This window comes from Phodopus roborovskii, unplaced genomic scaffold, assembly GCF_943737965.1.
Source record: "Phodopus roborovskii unplaced genomic scaffold, PHOROB, whole genome shotgun sequence".
NCBI lineage: Eukaryota > Metazoa > Chordata > Mammalia > Rodentia > Cricetidae > Phodopus > Phodopus roborovskii.
Window position 1 is genome coordinate 22,221,214 of NW_026126563.1, and position 22,820 is coordinate 22,244,033.

Consider the following 22,820-nt stretch of genomic DNA (forward strand, 5'->3'; position numbering starts at 1 on the left):
TTGTCTCATTCAGTTTTCAAATGTATCCAAAATAGAATGTACACAGCTATAATTCCAGTGTTTCCACCTATATTGTCATGTCTTCTAATAACAGGTCTACTCACTAGTGTCCTAGAAGAGCAAGGGGAAAAGCATGAATTAATGCAGACTTCCATAAATGCATCACCAGTGGTGTTTTTTTTTTTCTGAGTACCCAAACTGAGAGAGAATTCCTCTTCAATCATGAACAAACTCCATATTTTCATGTACAAGAGCAGAAACCCTGCATGTATCCCAATGTACACAGTGATTAACTTCAGTTATGTAAACTCTGTTGTCTGAAGAAGCTCTCAGTTCTGACCTTGCAGCTGGCTGCCTTCAGGCATCTGTTGTACAGCTTTGTATGAAATGGACGTTTGAAATAAAGGATTTAACACATCCATAACACCTTTCATGTTATGTTTTCATGTTTCATGTTTTCATAGCTGAAAAAGCTCCATAAAATCCAATTAACCCATCAAGCGTCATAAACAATGAAGGACATACATAATTAGGGTTCACCATGTGGTGAGCCATTGGCAATGAAGAGACAGGGTAGGGCTTAATACAAAAATAGATTTTGGCCTTTCAGCTTCTGAAATTTTATGCCTTTCCTTCAGCTGGGGGCTAATGGGAAGGAAAGCTCTAAACCATGGGTAAATTCTGAGAATCAGGAGTTTGGTTATGGATACACAAAGAAAGTATGGTTTCAATGACAAGAGCACAAATGACTAGACATAGGCTTGGATCCAACATAAGAGTGATGCTGTCACTTTCAAAGTGGGAGAAGTACCTGGTAAACTTCTTTGTGTGGCATCTCAGATGAGAGTTACAAAACTTGTGATAAAAATAATTGGTGTAGAAATTTCTGAAGTGCTAATTATATATGCTATACTAGCATTCAGTGTGCATAAACGGGGCCTGACTTTTCCTTGAGGTACATAGCCAATGAGAAGATGTTATAGGACAACGAGACGATTGCAAATGTGCTTTCAGAAAGCTTAAACATGGAGGAAGTTGTTTGCATGCAGTTTCAACTTCCCTTAATCTCCACACCTCTCTGGACCTCCGTTTTATGTTTATGAAAAGAACATTACTACCAGTTTTGTAGGGTTGTTGTATTTGTAAAGTGTCTAATCAATTCACAAAAATTATAAATTATAATTTATTCATTTAATTTCATACGGGCATATATATATATATATATACATATATATATATATATATATATATATAAAGGTCAATATCAGAGGACAACTTGGATGCTGTTTCCCAGTGCTATCTACTTTTATTTTCTCTTGAGGTAGGATCTCTCATTGGTATGGATTGAAAGGAGGTACTAATGTTTGTAAGGCAAATGTGTACTGTCTAAGCCATCTTCTCAACCTATAGGATATAATCTAAAACATTGGTTGCTTATTCATTACATTTCTCTAGATTTCTGAACTCATTTAATGCTTGGCACAAATGTTTCTACATTTCAAAGTAGTCAACCTTTCATGATACAACCACTGGGTTTTAGCAAACAAAGAAAATTTGAGTGCAGAGTCAAGGAACTACTAGTACCTGCCCATCCTAGTACAAGGAACAATAACTGGCAACCTCATTCCTAAACACTGCTGTTAGTTTTTCTTTAACTGATGGGTGCTCTAAGAAACAAATACTAGCCTGATTTAAATGTCTTCAATAATTAATAGTACAAATGTATTAGTAAATAGTAAATGGCTAGTGAAGTACCTGTGATATTTCTACTGCTCAAGATAATCAAGCATATGGGGCATACATACTTAACGACATATGTAACATAAAATATACTCTTTTTCATACATAAATACTTACTGAAGCATCACAATGACTTTGAGTTAAATATATGTCTTTATCTATTTTTCAGCTTGAACACATACCAGTATATAACCCAACATGATGGATACTGTAGAGTGATATGATAGTTAATAATACAACATGAATTTGTCACTTTTCATGAAATGTGTGCATTATTGATATTGTGCAAATATATTCTAGAGACAGTAGGTAGTGTGCATGGCTATACATCAAGCAGAACAGTTCTTTCAATTCTGGAATTTTAATACTCTAGTTTTTATAGATAAGACCTTTTCCCAAACAGACTTAGTCTGACAAGAGACTCCTATATCAGAGATGAAAATGCTGATGTTTGTTTATAGCTTCACATCTACAAAGGGCATAGATAGGAGAACCTTCTAGGTGGACCTTGTTGCTGCTTGTTTCTTCCCAGAAAAATGCTTAGTAGGTAGCATACACCTTCTTTAAGGTGTTCTCATTGGCTCTAAGAATTAGTACTGTTACAATTATAACTTCTCATGGGCAAACTAAAGCACACAGATCTGATCTAGCTTGCTGAAAGCTGTCCAATCAGTTATGGTAGAGTTGAGAATCAAGATGAGGTGTAGTTATTCTACAAATGCACAGGCTAACCATGATGCCAGATCTCAATGCATACAGGACTGTGTTTCATCTTAAGAATAAATGATCTATACTAAAAACATGGACATGCAAATGTATACTGTCACCATTAATAAATCCAAAATTTTCAAATTGTTTTGATCCAATTGTTACTGCATTTTGTTTAACTATAGGCTTCATCCTTTGCAATGATCAGGACTATAAGTACATAATGTTTAATAATAATCAATGTATAAAATAATGCCATTCTGAAACAATTAAGAAATATTCTAATTTTGAAATAGAAATGCCCCCTTGTTTGCTTGAAGAAAATAATATTGAACTAACAATCTACTCTGCAAAAGTCTCATTTGCAATAAGTATGAAGTACCCATTTTATTCATAAAATTTTAAAACTTATAATAAAGCAAGCCTTTATCGATAGCATATATTGTAACACACTGCATAGTTAAGAAAGGGAGACAGAGGAAGAAGAGGCATCTAATGTATTGATAAGAAAGAAACACAGAAGGACTAAAGAACCACGAAGAGAAGTGCCTGTGAAGAGTGAACCAAATGTGCTCATGCTAACACTAAACAGCTAAAGCATCAAGAATAGAATTTTCAGAAAGATATTTAATTATGAAGAAGAGGAAGCCCAGAACATGGATATGCATTAGATTACGTCCCCACATAAGACTTTCTAATCTTCCAGAGAGTATCTGTGCTTTGATTACCATCAGCATAATCTATTGTCATGGGTAATATAGTAACCCTGCTCCAAGCAGTCTGGAAATATATGCCAGAAGAGACAAGGCAGCATTAAAGAGAGGTTCATTTTCATTACAAATGAACACATTTCAGTCACCATCATAAATGAGAAGGTACACTTGAATAACATGATAAGCAGTCAGAACCTCCTAGCCATTAAATTGATACAGGAAGTTTAATTGAGTTTTGCTAATTGCCCCCTTTTCACTGTAGACTTTTTTGTTTGGTATTCATGGATCACCAGAGCACAACATTTTCCAGATTCAAGTTTAAAAGAACAGAAGTCTGTTTGTGTGTTAGATCCATTCAAGGGTCTGCACTCCTTCACACTCCTCAGTACCTGTGCTCTCTCCAGGCGCATCCTCTTGGCAGCATTTCTACTCTCGCTTTCACAGGCTGAAGCCAAGATACTCTCTGCAACTGCTGAAGTAAGGTGGGAAGGAATAGGTCGAGACTAAAAAAGAAGAGAGAAAGAATATGAAAAATTATTAACAGTATCATTAACAGAGCATGTGTTAGAAGAGCTCAGAAGACCATCGACATGCGCAGGAGAATCTACTTAAATAGAGGAAATGGAATTTGTAAAGATGAAAAATGAAAGCTAGTTAGAGGTTAGAGCTATAGCTGCTATACAGATCCACCATTCATTCCTGCGTCTTCGATGTCACAATTACTTACTCAGGTTTGTTATCTTGGTGTATGAACAGGTAATGGCAAGACTGCTGACCATAGTTTGCAAATAAAACGTGTCTTTTAATTCTTGTATGAACATGACAATGCACAACAAAAACAGAAACAAACAACAAGCCTGTCACAAATAAAACAAACAACAACAAAAAATTATGGACACCACACCATGCCAAATAATCTGGTTTTTTAGAAAGTGTGTGTGTGTGTGTGTGTGTGTGTGTGTGTGTGTGTGTGTGTGTGTGTGTGTGTAGCATGTGCATGGAGTCCACAGGACCACCTCAGATGTTGATCTTCATCTTCCACTTTGATTGAGAAGGTCTTTTGTTATCACTATGTTTTCCAGGCTAGCTGGTCCAGGAGTTTCCATAGTATCTCTTGTCTATGCCTCCCATCTTGTTGTCAGAACAATGTAATCATGGATGTTTGTTTTACCATGCCCATGTGACAAACAATCACAATGTGAATTGTGTGAATGTTTATTGAGGTTCTATTCAATGAAGAATATATGGCTAAAGTACCTGGAACATTCCTCACCTTAGTTAAATAAAAGTTAACCCAGCCAGCCACACAATTATTTCTATATACCCACGGTTTCACTTTATGTGAGGTTATTTGTCTGTGTGTTTAAAGCCATCTTTTGTATTTATTAAAATGACTCTATATTAATAATTTTATAGGCACATGTTGAAAATATATCTTCTACATGAGCTACAGAGAAATTAGTTGATCTCCTAACTAAGCTAATTATAAAATGTGGGCAACTCTCTAGATCATTTACTATAATCATTGAAAAGTTTTCCATTTCTTTTTTACATAATTACATGTAAAACCTTCTAACTGAAAGATGAAGTACTTAATGAAACAACACATTTTTAATTAAGCTCAGCAAATGATAGATCAAAAAATATGAAAATTAAGTCACAGAGATAATAATACTGAAAAGTTATGTATCCTGGAAGCCTAGCATGTCACTTCAGGGATTTCAAAGTCTCAGCACAAAACATATATGGCTATTTATTTCTTTTTAAATTAAAAACATCATTGTGTATACCTAAGTACAAGTGTGTGGGTGCCTGGTGAACAAATGGGAACCAGAAGGCAACTTCTAGAAGTGGGTTCTCTGGTTCACTGTGAATTCAGGTGTTTGAACTCATGTCTCCTTGGGCTTGTGCATAAGTTCTTTACCCGTAGAACAATCATGCTAGCCTTGCATGGGTATTATTTACTAGAAGTCTCTGATATGATTCAGACCTTTTTCACTTTGTTAGCAAACTTGAACACGGCTTTATTATGTGTGTTTCATTCTATTGATTTTTGTCATATAAAACATGCGTCAGGAAATTGAAACACAAAACTTATGTCTGAAATAGTATTCTAGAACAACTAAATAACTAAATTCGGGCCACAGAATTTTAACACAGAGAATAAGGAATTTCTGTGGTGTTGAGATAAATCAGGCTCTGATGTTGTATGACCGAGAAGGGATTTTTGGATTTTTTTCAACTGCTTCCTTGCTGTTTGCACTCCCAGATCATATTCCATGGGTCAGGGGCAGGGATGGCCCCAGTGTTTCTCTTCTGACCTTGTGAGCCATCTAGAGCGACAGCTAGATGTTTGAAGAACCACAAGGTTCAAAAAGTTACCTTTCCAAAATAGAGAGAAGATAGATCCCCTGGAGTGGTGGGGGCAAATGACAGATGTGTTTTCTAAGGAAACCATGCCAGGCTTTTGCCTTGGGAACAGAGAGGATCAAATGAGGCAAACCCATAGGAAAAGCTTATCCCAAAACTTGTATTGTTCATCTCACTGTCTACGTCAAGTATAGAAAACAAACTCTAGTACAGTATCAAATATACATTGAACCAATCAATCAGTCCCCCATTAGATAATGACCACTGCTTGGAAAAACATTAGACTTTAAACCATATGGAAGCCCCATCCATATCCTTTTCTATAGAATTTCCTTTGAGGTAAAGTTACAGTGAAAGCAGAAATAAGAACATTCCATTATGACAAATGAAAATAAATAATTTGGTTTGTAGCAGGTATTATTCAAATGGGAGTTAGGAGTTCATAATGGTCTATTGTCACTATAAGATTTTTGTCTGTTTCCAGGAATGGATTGATCATCTAATTTACATACCAGCAAATCCTCTTTTTCATAATACAACCAACAATAGTCACACAGGGCATAGGATTACCCACTTCTATTCCTTGTCACCCTTATATTTTCCTTAGTTGGATGTCTCTATTCCAAATTAGATATATAAAGTTATAAAACTTAGTAAGTTGATTGAATTTCATTAACAAACATTCAAGTTTATTAAATATGTGTTGAATATATTTTAGTTTTTGTAAGTTTGTTGAACAAGAAGCTTGTTTAAAAAGAACAGTAACTAAAATATAATTAGTGAAAATTATTTCATAGAAATTCTTTCTTGTTCTTTAATTTAAAAAATTAAAGAATTATGCCAGAGGTGTAAGGTTTTACTTTAATAGTTGGCTTTCATAAGAACTTATATAATTTTCTTTGGAGAAAATGATGGAGTCTTTCCCACATGTGTAACTGGTCTATTCAGGTACAAGAAGAGAGATCTGCCTGAGTGGAACAAATCATCCTTTTAAAGTTATCTGACAACAGAAAGTCTCAGAATTGAGAATAAAATTAACTTCAAAATAAAAGCAATCCCAACTCTTCTAATGAGTGGGGAGGTAAAATGGTGTACAGACACAGGACTCAATGTTGCTTATAAATAAAAGAATTTTAAAAAATTGAGCCATTCTACATTTTTTTGTGGAACCATGTGGCAACTATAGATGACCTTTAAAACAAAATCCGGGCACAGCTGTTTTCCTCCTAAGTACAAAGAAACTGGAAGCCAGATAGATTAATTTGCCCTAGGACAAACAGTTCTATATTTAGAAGTCATGCTTCTTGAATTCTAGTTCTCCATTCTGTCTACCTTGTATTGTAATTAGCACTTCTACATAATTAATGGTTAAAAAAATAAAAATCTATAGAATTCTTTATCTGAAATCTGATGTGCTGACCCTAAAACAATCAGACAAAATAAGATTTGTATTATAGTCCTAATTTATTCAAGATCATTAGAAAGGCAAAGTGAATTATTAATTTGCAGTACAAGATGTTCTTTAAAAACTTCAAATTTGAAATGCATACTCTATGTGTGTTTATAAGCAGAATCCTATGTCATGTGAACATGTGAATGCAATTTTGAGATGTCTCTCAATAGTAATTCCTATTGGAAGCTTAGGAAATTCATAGTTAAATAAAAAAGTTTAGATTCATCATCTAATTTTCCAAGTTTGAGGAAAGCACTTACATTATTGATTATTTAAAGAAAGCCAAACCAACATTTGGAGAGATGATATGACTTGCCCATGTCAATTAATCATGTAGATTCACCAGGATTTAAACAATGTATGATGTCAAATTGTAAATTATTTATAGTATAGAATTATTTGTACTTCATAGTTCCTATGAGCTAATACAAACTGGAAGATGGATCATTACAGCTAACCTTGCTTCATTTCTAAACAAGGAATTCATTAGGGCTTCTCTAGCATCTTTATTTTTGGGATATTTAAATCCTTTCTTTACACTTCTCTACCAATTCCTAAAGGCTACATTCTGCCACCATCTAAAATCACAAATTTTTAATGTTGAGCTAGCCAGAAATGCCAATGTATTTGGGCTCAGTTTCATGCCTGCTATGAAGCTGCAGAAGATTCTTCATGAAATAATTGTTCTATAAAGCCTTTTGCTACTAACACTGGTGAGTAAATAGTAAAGGTCTCAGTACATAGCTCAGTGAAATTTCATCTAATGACAACACAGCTAAGGAGAAAATCATTGGCTTGATTTTCCTTCACAATGTGTCTTTTATCTACTCCCTAGCTCAGTTCTTCATACCAAGAAGGTGAGAAGAAATTGGATCTAGATGGTGTCTTATCAAACAATATTCTGTGGTATGTAGTGTGGGCACAACAGTAACCTCCCTTCTGTCATCAATCTAACAGCGGAGGGCTGATTCCAGTTTTTCTGTTCTAGTTGAGATGTAACTTCAGAATATGCTAAGGCCTTTAGTTGGATTCTAATAGAGGCAAAGACTAGATTCCTTCCCTTATTTCTAAGACTGCCATAAATACAAATGCTTTCATATAGTAAATGAGCCACGAGCCAAGCATAAAGAATCCAAGGAAAAATGAATGAAAACACAACCTCTCCTGGTAAACATTATTTTAGTAGACATACTATGTAGAATAAATGTTTTAAAGGAAGATTTCTGGTACTGATTAAAATGCAGACAAATTCACTGTGTGTGTGTGTGTGTGTTCTATACCTTCACTAGATATTTGCTACTTCTCCCCCTGCATGTGAAACAAGCTCTTGGTAATTATCTCCTCATAATTAATAGTCATTCTCAACTGGACCCCAAGCTGAACTTTCCTTTGCACTGCTCCTACAGTCATAATTATCTAGGCTGAAATCAGTGGGGTTGTGTCATCCAACAGATGGCTAAATGGTCACACAGAGATTTGGAGTTGAAAAAGTCACATTTTAATTGGAACTTAAGATGTGATTTCTCTTGGCACCATGGAAATGTATCTTCCTTTTCAGAACCAGGAGAAATTTATCAATAAATGGTGCCAGGTTTTAGCTTTAAAACTATACATTAAACAACTTTAACATGCATTGGTGTCTGGGTATACATTTAAGGTACTGTACAATTGTGCAATTATAAAGTTTCCAAAAACCAAGAATATAAGTCTACTTATGAGTTAACATCATAGTGCACTCCAAACTCTGCTTTTCAAATGCAGCTCAATTAAGAATTAGACAAACCCACATGGAGAGGCAACTATGATATCCACCAAGATTGTAAATAGAACGAACTCCCTAAAACAATTAGAGAAAGTGTTTCAGTGATGAAAATTACTGAATTAAGATTTTTTCTGTTCATTCTTTTAGAAAATTCATACCTGAGATTCATGCAATTTATTTGATGTGAACACAGTTTCCCCAAATAGTATGTCAATACATAAAGGCATAATCATAACGGCCTTGTAAAAAATTTAAGCTCTCAAAAGATCCCCTTTATTTTCCAGTGTCTATGGTTCATAGATATCATTATTATAGATATAGTTTATTGACTGTGATGGACTGTCTTGGGTAATTGTCAGTAATCAGCAAGCTGCTCACTATGTTGTTGTTCTGTGACTTTATCCTTCTGAGCCCCTTTACTGGGAACTATTCTTTTTAGTTTTATAAATCACAATACTGAGGTTCACCAACATCATCAGTAACATTGATTGTCAATTTGATTGGATGTAGAGTCAACTAACAGACACTTCTGGGTGTGGCTGTGAAGGTGATTCCACACAAAAAGAAAGAGAACTGAATGCCAACATTCATCCTTGCAGATGCAATGTGCAATGTGGGGGGGTCACTTCACACCACCCACAGCCATCTTCCCATGCCAAAAAGGACTGTATCTCCTCATTCTGAGCTAAATGAAGAACCAGAATGTATCCCTGGTGCATAAAAGTACTTTGGGAGCACATTCCTCATGGAGGGATATTCCCTTAGCCTAGAGTCAGGAGGGAGGGCCTAGTCCCTACTCCAAATGACTTGACAGATTTTAATGATCCTTCCTAGAAGGCATCACACCCTCTGTGGAGTAGGGTGGGTGGAGTGAAAGGGGAGGGGGGCTGGGGGGAAATGGGAGGATGGGAGGGAGAGGGAACTGGGATCGATATGTAAAAATAGAAGTATATATAAAACCTTTCATTTCTTATGCTAATTTTTGTCAGGCATATTGTAATAGTGATAAAAGTAACTAATACAGTAATTAAATAACAAATAGGAATATTATGTCACAGTTTTATTAGAGGAGGTTATGTATGCCAGGTCAATATCATCTTCTTTTCTTCAACAAATCTGTTTAATGAGTATAATCTATAAATTAGAAATATGCAAAATTCAGAGAGAAATTTATATCTAACTTCAATGCTTATAACTTCCATTTTAGCTTGTGCTTCTCAAGTGTCTAACACACAGATTTTTATACATCAGCAATATATTTGTAATCTGTTTTCAGAAATCCTGAACTAATATAGACAAGTATTTTTTCAAAAAATTATAGTAAACTTATTTGACAAAATATATATTTAGTCTTTTTTATTCCCAATTTCTGTGATTGTTTTGAAACACCAAAATACCTGTGTTTGTTATTTTCCCAGCATGCACACACTCTGAGTGCCATGGAATAAGCAGAGTTGCATTCTACCATGGCTAGTGGTTTGCATCATTTGAAACTTGAACTATAGGTAACTTAAGATTTTAAACCAAGGCTCATGAATGTGATAAAAATAGTAGTTTGGTCATTATTAATAGTGTCCTCAATATAGTTTTGATAAAATAGCAATCAACAAAGTCCTACTGGTCTTACCCGGCCTCCTGAGTTTGGGTCAATAAGTTGTGGAAACTCTTCTATTAGTTCCCAGTGGCTGACCCAATTGGTCAGTGTGTGACTTAAATAGATGAGGTGAGACTAAGTTGTTCCACGGCACCTGGACTTGCAATTAGAGGACTGCTTTTAGGATGCAAGTTTTCACAAGTACTGAAGACAACATTTCTAGGAGATAAAAGGAACACTCTGACAGGTGAACTACTATAGAGAAATTCAGCTAAGAATGGAAGGAAGCCAACATCAGCTGTGGCCTGAGGTCTCTGAGAAAGAACCGACATCATTATCCTGAGAAAATTTCCTTGGTTAATGTTAAAGAAATACGAAACTACATTTTTACAAAAGTAGAACATAAAATAATTGGAATTTTGGCTTTTAATGTAAATTTAACTTTTGTTATTCATTTTTTTTGATACAGTGAAATGTGCCTTACTATAGTGTATGCTGGCCTTGAACTTGCAATGATCCTTTTCTGATGGCTTCCTCAGTGCCAAGATGACAGGTATGAGCCACTACATGTACTTCAAGCCAAAGCTTTCATTTATGAACTAGTGGTTCATATGTCTTGACTTTGACTTTTGAGTGTTATTGGTCATTAATAATGATACTTTCTAAATAAATTGGAAATTATTGTCTTGCTGCTTCATTCATAGCAGAAGAGTTTGCCTAATGCCAACTGAGAACAGAGCTGACAAAAATGCAAGATTAAAAAAAAAAAATCACGCTGTCTTTTCTAAGCAGTTGACCCTTCACTTTAACCTCCACTAGGAAATATCACATACTTCTGCAAACATATGGTAATATGCTATATATAACAATACATAATTGTACAACATGGCATCTTTTCCCATCACCACTTACTGCACATTAATTCTAATCATAAACAGTCACTACTGTAACTACTTATTCACAATAATTACCACTTACATAAAAATAAAAATCAATGTGTCAGCAGTCAAAGGAGAGTTAAAATTAAGTATTATATAAATATCTTTAGAGGAAAATATTAAATATTTAAATATAGTCTTGATTTTTAGTTAGTAGTGGGTTTTAGGTTCATTCCCAAGACACTGAAGCATACTACACAATACAAGCCATTTAACTTTGACTTGTTTTACATTACAAAGTAACACACTATTTGCTATCTTTTCATCCACTCACTCTTTCACTCAACATTTCTAATTCAGTTGAATGGAACTTTGTCAGCTTTCACAAGCAAGCACTTGCACTCTGTAAGACAGTGGGGATGGTACAGAGATAAACAAGCCAAAAGCACAGTAGTCAAATGCTTCAGGAGCTAAGACTGGATATAGGTAACAGCAATAAGACAGAATACAACAAAACTATAAAAGATGCACAAAAAGTGAAATCTGTACATAGAAGAAAGAGAGACTCAAGATTACTATTAGAAAGTGATTTAGCAGATAAGCACACATCTGTTTCAATCCTAGGAGTTCATCAGGTGGGGACACCTAGCAGATTTACAAGATCAGAATTCAACCTAGAATTCTAAGGCATGTTATCACACTTCTCCTGTGCATCAGTCAGGAACTTTGACACCTGTTATTTCAAGCAATGCTGATCTTCTTTGAGAAGATTTTATCCATTAGGTTATCATTTTATCCATTGAGAAGCTTGAGGTTCAAGGATGCAAGGCCCACAATTTGGTGAAATGTAAAATGAAGGTCTACTGAATATAAAATCAGGATCCTCCCTTAGTTACCACCAGTGCTACTAATTGCTCACTCTTTCCTGGATTTATTTTTCTCCTTTTCCCAACCATAGCCCCTGAGAAGAAACTTTAGTAGGCTTATGAATTTGGTTTCTTTTTGTGTAATTTCCCCCTCCTCACAATGAACATGGAGTTTACTCAACATTAATTTGTAAGTTAAAAAAGAGTTTTGCTAAAAAACAGACAAACAAAACTTTAAGGCATGTTTTTCTTAGTAGTTTAGGAGCCTTCTCTGATATCATGTGGACAGTTCTTCAGTATTATGCTCTTTCTCTTTCATGTAGATGTTTCTTCCGGGTAAATGTAAAGATTTCTCTGCTCTAGTCTTGTGTTATTGCAATAGAATTAGGTACGAAGTTGGTTTATTTCTACTATTAACTACTCACCTCCCACCCCTGCCAGAGGCTTCATGGTTTGATAAATTCATCATTTTTTCTTAGAATATTGCCCCTTCCTTTTTCTAATTTCTCCTTAGATTTTCTAAAGAAATCTATTTTTCCTATGGTGAGATTTTCCCCCTCTATCTCTACCTTTGTACAAAAGGTAATTTTTTAATTTATATTTTCTAGCTATCACTTTTCTTCTTGGCTAACTTTTATATTCTATTTGACTCAACTAGTAGGTTTTTAATTTCAATGCATATAATGCCTGATACATTTTCCTTCTAGATTTTGGAAATGGAGGCTTATTCTCCTTTTTTGAAGCAGAAGTTACTTTGTGGGGAGATATTTTGTTTACACACAATTTTCAGTTTGTATTTCTTCCTGACCACAAGGTAAAATCTGTCTATCCTGGAGTTGGATGAGCATTCATGCTCCAGTCCTAATCTTTTCTGTCTGTGTTCTCTTACTCTATCTTCCAGGCTGCTATCCTAGTCTTCTGTGGCTATACATTTTCTAGCTCTTAGATGTTCAGAAATTTGTTTTCTTTTTTGGTGAGCTATTTTTAATTCATGTTTTGTTCATTATTTGTGTTTACAGTGGGAAGATGAGGTGCATAGGTAGGAGGCATTCTGTGATACTTAACATCATGCTCAAACTAAGGAAATAATGGGCAAAGAGTAACCACAAACCTTGAGAAAATTTATGGACCAAAGAGACTAAATATTAAGGAAAGCAACAGTAATTCTCTATGATAGACTGTGCTATGAATGGAAATAAATATATTATCACACGTCATGGTCCAATAGCCATTTCATTTAAAAAAATTGAGCCTCTGAAGTATCATACGATCCTATTAGTGAAATAAACTGGGGTCTCCCAGTTTCAAAAACTCATAGTCTTAAATATGGGGTATAGCCTATGTTTTGAGATGGTGAAGCTGCACACTCAAGAAGCCAAAACTGAGTGAGGTGCTCTATGATTAAAGATCCCAGGGGTCCTAGAAGGGGTCTTCTGAGTGCTGAGTTACTAGAAGTACTCTGGGTGAGCAGAAAAGGCCAATTTCAGCAGCAACATTGATTTGCAAATGCATCTGAAAATATGTCTAGGGATGTCAAGAGAAATAGGTTCAGGGGTTTCAAATGTTTATGTAGCATATTTTCTAATTATAATAGATACCTGTTTTTCTTTCTATTCATTGCTTTTATGTTGTAGAGTATCATTTTAAGATGTGTTGCATTTAATGGTGTGGATCATTTATTTAATGGTGCAAAGATGTGTTCATTCTTTTATGTTGCTTTTATTTTAGTGTTCTGTGCAAAACACCAGCTGAATGGCCGATAGCAAGGAAGAAGAAAGAAAGGAAAGGTGAGGTTGGCAGGCAGAGACAATAAAGAGGAGAAGAAATCTGGGAGGAACAAGACCAAGCAACAAGAAAAGAATAGAGGAATGGGAAAAGAAGGGGTCAGCCACCCAGCCATACAGCCAGACATGAAATAAAAAGGAGGAAAAAAAGATACATAGAAATAGAGAAAGGTAAGATGCCAAAGGTGGTTTGAGAAATGATGAAAACTTAATTAAGGGTCAAACAGAGAATGGAAAAAGAGGGTGTGACTTATAGAGCAATGTTCTAAGGATGTGGTTGAGGAGGGGAACAGGTTCAGAGTGATCATTTACTTGGAGATAATAAGACTGGACACTGATTCTGTAAAATATCAGAAACACATAAGAAACTTTAGATGATCCCATGGTGTGTGTGCATGTGTGTGTGCATGCATGTGTGTGTGTGTGTGTGCGAGTGTGTGTGTGTGTATGTGTGCATGTGAGAGCATTCATGTAATATGAAAAACAATGTAAAATGTAAATAGTTAAAAGTGTAGAGATACCACAGAGATGTTGCTAAGAACCAGTGTGATGGGTAAATGATATTGCTGATAGACTTTTCAGTTTAAGAATCACTTTAAAACATTTTAATTAATTGTGTGTTGGAGGAGAATAAGACAGAGTTTTTTTACAATGCATATTTAGTAACTCAGTGGACAGTATCTTCAGAAATTTTAAAGATTAAAAAACTTGAACAAGACCTATTTCTACAAGCAAAAATAGTCTCTTAAACAATCAGGTACATGATTTTTCAAGCAGCTCATCAAATTCAGAATCTATGCTACTTGGACTATAGCAGTATAATGCCACAATTAGGGAGAGAAGAGGGGTATTGAATTACAAGGGTTTCTTTTTACTGTATTTATTCTCAATATTTTGAGTTTTTCAGAAATATTATAACTATGTCCAGGTGACAAAGGTCTCTGTGTAAATCTAGGAAAGAGAGAAATAGTACAGGAGGAACATCAGTAGGCGTCAACCATGTCTCATTTACAGACCGTGGCTTCTATCAGTTTCTATTATAGCTACTATTGACTTTAAGACAGCAGCCCTTTGGAGAAACTGATTCAAGTCCTAGAGCAATTGATTCCTGTTCTTGAGAGATGTTGCTGTAGAAACTTAGGGGTCAAAGCCAAATAGTAAATCATTAACAATTTAACAAAAAATAGATTTTTTTCCTAGTTTTAATATAATGGCTGCTTAACTCTCCTAGCTTTTATACTCTAAGAATAATTATTGTACACTGGATCAAATTTATTAGATTTATTTTTCATTAAACATGTTCTTCTATGCTTAAGATGCCAGGGTTTGAGGTTCATAAGGACTTAGTAAAAATGTGAAGCAAATACTCTTTTTGTAGTGATTCTAGTCCATGTGTTAGAAACACTATGAAGAACAAGACACCTTTTTCTTTCAGCTAAAGCTATCAAAACTCACTTGGTCTGGATAATTCTAAGAAAATAAAATTATATATATATATATATATATATATGTGTGTGTGTGTGTGTGTGTGTGTGTGTATGCATCCATGTAAATATGTATGTATATATATATGCATAATATGTATGTATATTATAATGATTGTTTAATGTGATGAAGCCAATTAAAAGTATTTCAGTGTTCTAAAATCCATGTTTAAACTCAGGGGTTACTACAGCTGCCCTTGGAAGAGACAGTTCTGCACTGATTGACAGTTAATGAATAGACTTATAGTTGGGGAAAGTACGGAGAATAAACAACTGGTGAGTGTTCAGCCTTAAATGGAACATCATTATAACCCTCTCCATGGCTCAAAGAATACTGCAGAAGAGATCGCTGAAAGCCTCCAAGGAACAGAGGATGGGAAAGAGTTCTCTGAAAGAGGTTTTTCTGGACATGGTATTACTGTTGAACTCTGAGCATCAATGGTTGCCAGCACAAGACTGTTCATCAACATTCCACATTGGACAGGTAAGGGTCCTATTGGGCTCTGTCCCTCATTGAGAATCTATTGTCACATAATACTCGGGATAGGGACAGTCACATTATTTAATGGCATAGCCAAGTTGCCCTTGCTTAAGGGCATAATTGCCCAAACAGCTAACTCTAATTAAATTCAGTGGACAACAAAAGTGATATGAACAGTAAACAGGAATAGATTTTGTATGGACAGTGGTAGAAAAGGGAAGCAAATACTAAGATACTCAATTATGTATGTTGTGATGAAACACAAAGTAGGAATATCATTTTAAATTTAACAATGTCAACAAGAAACTCATAACCCAGCAGCACGGGATTCCTCTCTATTTACAGGGTCTTCTGGACTCAGGGAGCCCAAGTATGCAGAGAACTAAGCTTATTGATTGGCACTGAATCTCATACAAAATAAACCTACTCTTTACACTTAACTTTTACAAATGTATTCAAAATTAACTGATTTCCTAATTGACTTGATACATGTTAGAGAACAGGGGGCACATAAAATAAACTCATTATGAAAATAACTGAGTTTCTTTCTATCTATCTTGTTTTTGTTTTAATATGTTGAATTTTAAAATCCCGGAGGTTATCTTATATAACATTTAAGAATTAAGAGGGCATATTAGTTAGTTTTAATTACTCTGCATTATCTATGTCTACTCATCTCTCTTTCTTTCTTCCTTCTTTCCTTCCTTTCTTCCTTTCTTTTCCTTCATCCCTCTTTCTTTCTTCTTCGTTTTTCTTTCTTTCTTTCTTTTTCTTGCCATATAGAAATGACTATTTTAAATGGAACAAAATTCTATTAAAAATGCCACAGTAAGAGACTATATATAGAAAGTGAAAGGAATGTTCAAGTATGCTTATTTAAGTGTGTGTCTCATTTCCAAGGAGACATTCTATACTAGGGAGGATGTGGTAACAGAATGGACTGAAATGGCTTAAGTTAAACTATCCATTTTCCTCTACATTGTTCATGTAATTACAGTTGACCCTCCAGTTTGCATTTGAACACTTCATGTCAGATAAGGGGTCATCTCAATGAATCATAATGACCAGGACATGGTATTCTTTCCTCAGAAACAACAAACCAGATGTGTCATATTTCTCTCTGTCACCTTTGAAGTTCTATTTATATGATACACACAGAATAAATGAACAACTAGTCACTCAGTTCTACCATTTGCTTATTAAATGCCATATGTACTGCAAACTTCAAATTTAGCATTCATAACCACATATGTGTTTGATAGGCTCTGAAATTGTTGAATAAAAACATCACAAGAAACTTTTCTTTGGATAATAAATTAATAATATGTGATAATCTTTTCTTGTTCAGATCCTTTGAAGACTTACTTTGTGCCAGAAATGACTTGCAAAGGTTTCTAAGAAACACTGTCTGTATTAGCAGATGGAAATTCTTCAAGAACTATAGCTGGGATGATTTTGGTATGCAGAGGAGGAATCAAGCACAGACAGGAGTGCCAACTTACCCAAATCAGACATCTGAAAGTTGTGGATGCAGAACCCTAAATAGGCTTTCATCCTGTACTCTACAATACAGAAAAACCATCTCCACTTTAGATAGCAATACAAAAATTGTCACTATATGGGAGTTCTTTTACTGTCATTCATTTCATAAGATTTTACCTCCATGAAATTGCAAATATAGAGCCATACTTTGAAACCTCTCTCATCATTACAACTTCCACCAATCACAATGAGACAGCCAGAAGCCCAGATCACAAACATAGCCTTTTCAAGTGTGAGGAGAATAAACAAAATGATCAGAAAGTTTTTAAACTACTTCTAAAGTCGTAGTGCATTTGTTTGCCTTGTAGTGTGCTGAGCCCTGAGCTGGAACTTTCAATAGCTGTTGAAAGAAATAAATCAGCTAACATTTCTGTAAGTACACACAAACATACTTTGAAATGTGAAAAGCATCAAGTATACAATGTCAATATTTGTTGGATTTGTGTAGATAAAAGAACAGTGCAAATTCACAGTATTTTGATTACCAGTTTCTACACCAAAGTAATCAAGGTCAGGCAAACTCATCCCCAACAAGCACAACACAACAGGGAGTTCAGAGCCTAATTCACCATATAGGGTCAACAGGTCTAGGGAAACATGCACTTAGATTTAATCCTGAGCACCTTTATTCCCATCTCAGTTTTCAAGGCTTGTTATTTGTTAGACAGCAGATGCACCCATTCCCTTACATTCCAGAGAAAGCCACTCTCACATACCTAAAGCAACAACTGCAAACTTCAATTGAAGACTCATAAACCTCACATATACTTGTGTAGTAACAAAAGAAAACAAACACAGATGATGTGTAACAATTGGTTTCTCCCTGATTTTGTCTTGTATTATCCTTATTTTCTATGAGATGTCATCACATGGTTCTGTGAGCACTGGTCTCTCAAGAGAGTCCTTATCATCATATAAACGGAGGGGATAAATGCTTGGGGAGGATGGAAAGGAAAGGGGGATAAACACAAGCAAATGAAAACCCCTTGGACCTGACATTATGGAAAAATAAACATAAAGACACTAAGATGGAAACAAAATAGTGCCATGATTTACATGTGGGGTTTGGATGGAATCTAGGGCTGTGTTCAATTTATAACTCACCATCTCAAAACCACTTCTTTTCATCCGCCTGCAGGACTTGAGGTAAGTACGGATACGTTTTCTGGCACGCTCTTGGTACTCAGGGAATTGTCGCCTGCATGAGTCAATGATAGCCTGGATCTTTTCTTTGGGCTGCTTAGAGATTGGGACCATTCGGTCCAAGTTTTCATCTACAAACAGCCTGACAAACATCTGTTGGCAAGAGGGAGACAGAGGAGAAGGGTTTGGAGGACTGCTCTCTTCTGTTCCTAGCTTCCTGTCTTGATTACCGAGAGGAAAATAATTCTTTTTCTGATCTATGCACTGGAGAATTTTGCAAATGGAAAGCCAGAAAATTTAAGCAAACACTCTTCAAAGATTTTCTAAATGGTTGAATTAAGTATATAAATATATATAAAGAGAGAAAGAAAGAGAGAAGGATAGGAAGAGAGAGAGAGAAAGGAAAGCAAACAGACAAACAGACAGGAAAGAATGAAAAATAAAACATCAGGAATTAACAGTAGAACCAGGACATCTGAGCACCCATTACATCCACTTTTAATGATAAATGGGACTGAGACATTGCCACACCACACAGTGGACTCATTTCTGAGAACCAACAGTTGATTCTTGTCATGCACAATTAAGAAAGCAAAGGAAATAACTGATGACAGACAGGCATAACCATCTGAGGACTAAGCTGAGCCCCCTTCAGCCTAGGTGGACATGCATACTCACACAACACAATTCCCGTTCTCAGCACCCATTTGGCTTTACAATTCTAAACAAAACAGCAATTCTGGTGTCTGCTTGTCAAAGAGTGTTTCATGTACTTTAAAAATCCTTCTGAAAATTAAACAGACATGGTTCTAGAATATTCACATTGACCAACAAGCAACGGCATGAACGTGAAGTGGTCAAAACATAGCCACGCAATGTGGGGGACTCACATTGAACGCTTTCAGCCTCTCGGCTTCCACGCCATCTGTCTCGTTCACCTTCTCAGAATCCTCATGTTCTTCATGGTCATCTTCATCCTCATCTCCCCGGTTGAGTGACAGATCCTCTGCACCCCGGTCAACACTCTCGTTCTTGCCAGAGTCATAGCTGGAATAGCTGTGTGCTGGAGACTGAAAACAAAGGGCAACATTGGCACTTGTCAATCCTCTCTGCCTGAACTATCACTTTTGTGCTTTAGTTTCCATTTCAATAGTCATTCAAAAAGTCATGTTTTATGACTTGGTAACTCTAAGTCTATGGTATTTCACATTTTTGATCAAACTTAATTCAAATACATTTAAGAATAGCATTTACTCTGCTACACTGATAACATTTCAACAGTATTTGTAGCTGCTCTGAACAGTCCCACCTCTCCAGAAAAGTCTTACTGAACTTAGTGCTTCAAGAGTAACTACCTTTTCTAATTCATATTGATATTAATTAAAGGAGGAGGAATATGTAATTAATATACAATGGAAATATTGAGTCATATTGCTGGAAGTAGATATGACCTCAGTGCATAGCCATTCTGGCTGTATTAATTTTCTTTGAACACACTAGAAATTAAAGAATAAGGATATTTAATTAATTGGCTGAGCAAAATCTATAAAATTATTTCTGAGAATAGGGGTACTAATTGCATGATATGTTAGAATAGATTTGAAAGCTATGAGGTATTTTGAAATATCATCTGACTTTCATATAATAAAAATTCATGAATCTTTTTCCTAACTGACACATTTATTGCTTCTATGCTTTAGCATCTATTAAGGACAGAGTAAAAGTAAAGCCAGATGATAAAGTGAATGCATTGCATAGTTTCATATGAAAATTAAATATTTTAAATTTCATTCTCACATATTATCAGTTGATGACATCTCTAGAGGCCTGTTTGTTGGTCCCCTGTTCTATGTCAAATAAACTGATTTATATTGTAATTTGGAGATGCTTAATTTTTATATATAATCACTTTTTTTTCCCTTAGGACCTAGTGAGTAATTTAAGAGTTAGTTTGCGAGGACTGCCATGAAAGGAAATTGGTGTGTATGTATTGTGATCAAGAGCTTAAACTGGAAACTAAGTTGGTCAAGAACTAACTGTTACATGACCCCCCACCCTTGGATCCCAGCAGTTACCAAAGGGTACCAAAGGCTGTGGAGATACAAGAGAATTTAGAGATGATCATCCCGTAATTTTTATTGACACAAAGATTTTCAGAGATATCAAATACCTTAAAACAAATGATGGACATTTTGAATATGTGATAAAGAGAAGACATTGGTATTTATAATTAGCCAACTGGTTGTCTCTGTATTTACATCTATCCAATGAGGAGTTTTTGTCATTCAAATTCTTCAGATAAGGAAACAGTTTCCAAAAAGCTAAACAATCTTGTCTCATCAAGACAGAACTGTATGCTTGTTTGACTTCAGCTCTGTGGGAAGCCAAAAGCTGTAAATTAAGTTTACAGCTCAATAGGCATGCTCCCCATGTCTTCTGAAGGAATGACATAAAATACTTTCATTTTATGTATTTTCAATGTTAATATTAAAACAAACAAAAGATTCATTCAGAAACCCTTTTCCAACTAAGGAAACAACACATTATTTCTTCTTTCTTTTATAATAGTAGTCTGTGATTTAGAAATCCATTGGAAGAAGCATTATCCTACTACATATAGAGTAATTAAATAATTAAACAATTTATTATTGTTGTGCCCAGTTCTTTGTTTAGTTGAGTAGAGAAAAGAGATGGCAATATAATTACTCAAAAACAACTAGGTTATTATTTCTAAGACACAGGTATTGAAGGGAATTGTAAAAAGGGTATTTTTCAAATATATGAATAATCATATTTTCGAGTAAAATATATTGAACATGTTTTTAAAATAACATGAGAGCAATAGAAAAAAAAAACTTTTGTTTTTATTGCCCAAATACCTACGTGAATAATTTCTTTCCTCAATAAAACTTTATTGAGCATATATTTAACAATTATTTACTGAGCTTTGATTTTGTGTCAGGTATCATTCTAAGCCATACACACATAACATAATTGAAGCCTGTGTAAACTGATAAAGTAACTTTCTCAATAATATAACTAGCCAATAAAGTCATGATTTGAACCCAAGTGTATCTCTGAGAATTGATTATCTTAACTATAGTGATTTTCTTTGACTACGGAATGGCTACTTACTGCTACAATGTTACAACTCATGAGTCATTGTGTTTCTCAGTGCCAACCTCTAAAGAGAATACCTCTTGGATGTGACAGGAAGCCTGCTCAATCTTGTATAATTTATTACAAATTCAGTTTAAAGACATTAAAGTGAACATATTCTCAGAAAATCTGATGGACGGTATATATGATATGTTTTTTTTTTTTTTTTTTTTTTTTTTTTTTTGTGGGTTGGAGGTGTTTAATGTTCTACATTCCACTGATACATGGGATGCCACATGCTGCTCTAACAATCTGCAAGACAGGAAAACTAGCATTAACATATTTATATATGGATATTATAAATGGCTTAATTTGGACTGGTAAAAATGGTTTAGCAGGTAACAGTGCCTGACAACCTGAGTTGTATCCCCAGTACCTACATGTTGGTAGAGTAGAAAAAGCCTCTTTGAATTGTCTTCTGACCTCCATAAATATACTGTGGTCAGTGCAAGCACGTTCACGATGTACATACACATACTCACATACATATGCATACACTCACACACACACACATACACACACTCACATACACATAAAAACACACACATAAAGATAAATTGATTTCTTAAAACTAAAATCTATTAAAATGACTGAATGCATAAGGATGGTCATAAGAAAACCACAAAGTTCAAATATGTCTGAAGGCTAATTTCATATGTCAACTGGGTACTAAGGCATGCTCTGGGTACTAACTGGGTACTAAGATTGTTGAATATTCAATTAAATGTCAAGAGGGTAATGTGTGAGAATAGTATTTGAATTAATGGACTTAATAAATTAGAATTTCCTCCCCAAAGTATGTAGGCATCATTCAATTATTTACAGGACACAATAGACAAACAGGGAAAGAAACAAGGAAAATTATGTACCCTGTGTTTGATTGCATGAGTGGAGACAAAGTGAGACTCACTTCATAGGCTTTCCAAGTTTCTGACCTTTAAACTCACACTTAGTACTACAAAGGACTTCCCTAACTGGCTTTCAGATGAAAAAGTATGGAACTTCTTGGTTTTCCTTAGTTCACTGAATCATGTAACTATTATCTCCACCCTTCTCTCTTTCCTCTCACTAATCTATCATAGCTATTCTTCTGTTTATCAATCGATTTCTATATCAATCACCTATTCCCTTTCTATTTCCCTA

The 22,820-nt window shown here is 35.0% G+C and overlaps 1 protein-coding gene across 3 annotated transcripts in view; it reads right to left on the reverse strand.

Moving 5' to 3' along the window:
• Nol4 (nucleolar protein 4) overlaps nucleotides 1-22,820 on the reverse strand; it is a 274,575-nt gene that overhangs the window by 48,881 nt on the left and 202,874 nt on the right. For 2 of the 3 annotated variants that reach the window (XM_051202068.1, XM_051202070.1), the window contains exons 7-9: nucleotides 19,409-19,588; nucleotides 18,480-18,671; nucleotides 3,551-3,664 (exon numbers count right to left, since the gene is read on the reverse strand). In XM_051202068.1, coding sequence (XP_051058025.1) covers nucleotides 3,551-3,664; nucleotides 18,480-18,671; nucleotides 19,409-19,588 — 486 coding nt within the window. The remainder of the gene's footprint in view (nucleotides 1-3,550; nucleotides 3,665-18,479; nucleotides 18,672-19,408; nucleotides 19,589-22,820) is intronic. The other variant, XM_051202069.1, reaches the window with a different exon arrangement.